Source organism: Oryzias melastigma, linkage group LG17, assembly GCF_002922805.2.
Source record: "Oryzias melastigma strain HK-1 linkage group LG17, ASM292280v2, whole genome shotgun sequence".
NCBI classification, from domain to species: domain Eukaryota; kingdom Metazoa; phylum Chordata; class Actinopteri; order Beloniformes; family Adrianichthyidae; genus Oryzias; species Oryzias melastigma.
The window spans coordinates 9,594,020-9,598,890 of NC_050528.1; the positions used below are offsets into that span (position 1 = coordinate 9,594,020).

General features: G+C 36.6%; 1 protein-coding gene across 3 annotated transcripts in view; it reads left to right on the forward strand.

Annotated features, from left to right (window-relative positions):
* Positions 1 to 4,871, forward strand: part of clcn2a (chloride channel, voltage-sensitive 2a) — an 83,124-nt gene that overhangs the window by 4,668 nt on the left and 73,585 nt on the right. Inside the window, exon 1 of one of the 3 annotated variants that reach the window (XM_036216175.1) lies at positions 2,483 to 3,237. The exons of 1 other annotated variant lie outside the window; for it this stretch is intronic. In XM_036216175.1, coding sequence (XP_036072068.1) covers positions 3,187 to 3,237 — 51 coding nt within the window. In that variant the 5' untranslated portion in view covers positions 2,483 to 3,186. Of the gene's footprint in view, positions 1 to 2,482; positions 3,238 to 4,871 lie in introns of those variants that run through there. One more of the 3 variants, XM_036216177.1, reaches the window with a different exon arrangement.

Consider the following 4,871-nt stretch of genomic DNA (forward strand, 5'->3'; position numbering starts at 1 on the left):
TTAGCTAAAAATTTAATATCATGCTAGCTGTTTGGAAAAAAAATATATTTTTTCAGTTTTGTATCTATGTTTGTACATTTGTATTTTTACAGGTAATGCTATAAATCTAGTTTAGCTTATTCTGGCTTTCGGTGCACTTCTGTTCCAAAACATGAATGCATGTTTAAATAAATAAAAGACAATAAAATTAAAAATAAAAAGTAAAGAACATTTTGCATGTGATTCCAGTTAGCCAAATGCGGCTCCTATAAGACCCTTTATTTTATTTCTCATATATATTATATTTTGGGTTATCTTGGAATTATTGAGGAAAAGTTTAATGGCATTTAGTTGAACTTTATCTTTCTTACCATCGATTTTTTTTCTCCTAGGACTTCCTGGTACCAAACAGTCATTCTCGACTTTTAGGTTTCAAGAAAATGAAACAAATTCAGAGCATCGCAGAGCAATCGCCATGTTTTCCTGCTGACTGGAGTATCAAGCTAGAAAGATTTATTCCTTCTTCTCCAGTCTCGTGGCAAACAGGCCCTAAAAGTTTCCATCAAGTAATTATATTATTCGGTTTTGAACATTTCCCAAAGCTTTTTCATCAGCAGTGAAGTCTCTGCTTGACAGTGCAGTCTTTAATTGAACCGCTATGAGAAAACCAATCCTCTTTTCCTTTTTAATCTATTATTTTCTCCGTCTGCTTCTTATGAGTCGACTAGCAACTTCAAACATGATTAAAACTTGCAAATGTTGCTCCTTACTGTTTGTTTAAGGACACTGAGGGACTAATTTATAAATATTTTACATCTGAGCTTTACAATTTTGAAAGAATTTAAACTACTTTCAACCAAAAAAAAAATATGTCCAGATTTATTGCATCATTATAAAAAATGCAATTTCTGTATTAATTATCAGGTAATAACCACTTTAACTCTTAAACAAGGGAGAAAGTCTGAAAGATAAAGAGTTTTAGATAGTAAAACGAGTAAGTAAATGTTAAATTTATAATAAATGACCAGAATTTTAACGTTTGTCTTCCTTGACTACCTCTGTCATGAATTAGAAAGTTAGTACGTTACTGTCTTTTTTTGGCTCAGATTGCATCAAAATGAAAATGCTAAATATTATTGTATTAGCAGTTAGAATTCCATTTGTAAAAATACAAACACTTTAGAATGATTCTTATTTTTTTGTTTTAACTTCTTTAACGTAGTGTTTTTAATAGCTCCTCTTTCTAAGAACTGGTTAGCTCTTTCTCTTAACGCCTCCACATTTGTCTACAAAGGAATTAGTGGAACTCCTTCCCACTCAAATGTCCAAAGACCAAATGGAAGTTCTGAGGAGTAGAATTACTATATTTAGAAGGTCAGTGGTTTGAATCTAATATTTCTCTGTATTTCAAAAGGTGTTCTATAGGAGATATAATGGCAGCTAAAAGTCAATAGCTCGCAAAAACTCATTTAAAGTACTCAATGAAAAAGTGGATTTTACTAACCTGGAAATGACATTAAGAAAAAAGTTTTGTGGCATTTTGTGGGCACAAAACTGACTCTTTTGTGGGCACAAATTGCTATTTTTTAGCAACAAATTAGTGTTTTATTTATATTTTATGCACATAAGTTAGCATTTTGAGCCCATAAAATGCTAATTGCGTGCACAAATTAGTATTTTGTGTGCACAAATTGTTATTTCATGGCAAGAAATTAGTATTTTGTTTTTGTTTTGTGCAAAATGCTAACTTATGTTACACAAAATATCATTTTTTTTGTGCACAAATTGCCATCTTGTGTGCATAAATTAGTGTTTTGTGCACCCAAATTGCTATTTTGTGGCCACAAATTAGTATTTTATGTGGAGTGTGTGCACACATTTGTATTTTGTGTACACAAAATGCTAACGTGTGTGTGCAACATAGTATTTTGTGTGTAGAAATTGCTAACTTATGTGCTCAAATTTCTATTTTGTGGTCACAAATAAATACTTTATTTACATTTTGAGCACATAAATTAGCATTTTGTGTGCACAAAATGCTAACTTATGTTACTCAAAATAGCATTTTTTTTGTGCACAAATTGCTATCTTGTGTGCATAAATTAGGGTTTTCTGCACCCAAATTGCTATTTTGTGCCCACAAATTAGTATTTTATGTGGATTTCGTGCACACAGAATGCTAATTGTGTGCACACATTTGTATTTTTTGTGCACAAAATGCTAACTTGTGTGTGCAACATAGTATTTTGTGTCTAGAAATTGCTAACTTATGTGCTCAAATTTCTATTTTGTCGTCACAAATAAGTACTTTATTTACATTTTGAGTACCCAAGTTAGCATTTTGTGTGCACAAAATGCTAACTTGTGTGAACAAATGAGTATTTTGTGTTAACAAGTTTTTATTCTGTGGCCACAACTTTGTACAAGTTAGCCTTTTGTGCGCACAAAAGGCTAACTTGCGTGCTCAAAATGTAAATAAAGTACCTATATCTGACCACAAAATAGAAATTTGAGCACATAAGTTAGCAAAGCACCTTTAGACAAATGCCTAAAAGTGCAAAAGCACACAGCACACAACAGCAAAAATGTATAATTTAAAAGTTTAGTATTTAGCTTAAAAAAGTTTAAAACAAAAATTGCAAATCAAATAAAAAATTGGACATAAAATTTCATTGTATTTTGAGCAAGTTTACAGTCACATTCAATTTAAATGCATTTTTTTTCTTTAAAAAATGTGCTATAGTGTGCATAAATGTCCTTATTCTGAGAGAACATTAGTAAAAATAAAACAAAAAACTCTTTCTCTCATTCAGACCCAGACTTCCTTTAAAGATCAATGAGACTCTCCGGACGCTAATGTATTCTTCCATCTGTAGTTGTAACTAATAGACTGAAGCCCGGCCAGGTCCAGCAACCTCCTCCACAGAGAGGCAGCAGCTGAGGGGGAGGAGGGAGGTGGCGTTTCGCATTCAAAGCTGCAGCTGCAGGACTCCAGCCGGCCGTTACCTGCCGTCCTCACACACAGCCGCCGCATCCCTCTGCTGCTCGTCTGCTGCACGCGGGAGACCTGTTACACACCGCACATGTATAACATGCAATAATGTCAGGCGGCCGCGCGCGCTCCTCCGGCGGGCTCTGAGTGACTGCTGCAGAACTGCGCTCCTGACAGTCTCGGATGTTGGAGCTTTAGAGGGGAACGCTGCTGCAATGGTGAAGGACAAGGCCGAGGAGCGGACGCTGCAGTACCAGCAAACTTTGGTGAGTGTAGAGGGGGGGTCTGGATGGGATGGGGCTGGCTTACATCATGCTCTGGGCATGTGTGTCTGCGCGCGGCGCGTTCCACGCGGCTGCTTCTGGCTCAGCTGAGCCCCTGCAGGAGGACAGGAGGAGGAGGTTTTCTCTAACAGGCTCCTTCTGCTCCTCTTTCATCCACAGGTGTTGCACCCCTTCTAAATCCATCTGACCCCCCCACCACCAAACCCTGATTATTAATAGGTATCAATCCAGACTTTAGGAAACAAAGTCTGATTAATTTAGCCACCTTCACTATGTGGTGCAGGTGAAATAAAAATGTGTGGTGACACTATGCTCTACATTTACCAGGCTAGGGACAGGCACAAGACTAGTTTGTGCTGTGTTGAGGCTCCATTTATCTTTTTTGTCGATCTGTCTGTCCATCCATCCCTTTGTTTTTTCGTCTTTTCATTTAATTAGATTTTTTTTTTTTTACTTTTTAAAAATAGTTTTTATTTCTACAGTTAATTTTTGATTTTCGGGGGCAGTCTCGGTCTTGCCAATGCCTATATACAGTCTGGAGTCTGTCTGCATTTCTTTCCCTACGTATTGTCAAAAAGGATATTATCAAGAGGTTTTCAGATTTTCTTTAAATAAGATGCAGAGCATTCCCAGCGCTCTTTTAATAATGATTTTGCTGTTTTTAACCAAAACCCAAAAAATAGGGTTGTTTTTTAGTATATATTTTTTGTAGAGAAGCAGAAGCTCATCAGAATTTTCCCTTTAAAGGGTAACCAAACAAGGAAGTTGGAGGCTGACTCCTCCCACTGCCAAAATTTGAAAACCCAGTCAGAGGGGCGGGGCTTGGGTGCAGGACTGCTATCATTACTGGAGCCTCAGGTCATGATGTCAGACTTCAGAAACTTACATGGTTTGACCAATCACAAAATTCAACTGTAATACCTCATTCCAACCAGCAGGGGGCAGCACAAAGACGATTTTTGTCTATATCTGGAAGAATTAAACAATTTTATTTAAATTTGTCAAAAATTTGGCTATGACCAACCTTTTTAAAACCTCCATTTATAGAGATCAACAGAAAAAAAAGTGAATTTAGGGTTTGGTTACCCTTTAAGCTGTGGGCGGGACTGTTGTTGCAGAAGTTTCCACAGGTTCCCACAGCTAGCGTTCACACTGCATCTAGTCTGTATCCGTTTTGGTGGCTTCAAATTTTTTACCGTAGCCCTTTTTGTGAAGTTGGGACTATTAACGACCTGAACCGGAACTCCGGTAAGCAGGTGTGAAGCAAATTTTGTGTACATCAAAATGAAACCTATTGTCCACTGTACTCGCCGTTTTCACCGCGTTGTAAACATTACGTCATTGTGACAACCAACCCGGTCTACCTTACTTAACACAGTCTAATATGTAGATTTCAATATGTACGATTTTAAACCAGATGGCAGCTCAGAAAACAAAAATAAAGACATTAACGGATCTAATTGTTTGCGTAATTGTAGCAAAGAAAGAAGACTGCGTCACAAACATGAGCTTTTTCAAGCCGCTGGTTTTCATCGGCTCCTGATTCAACCCAATTTGCATAAATAAATACTCAGAAATTAAGTTTTAATCCTAAATTATTTTAAATCTGTCCTCTA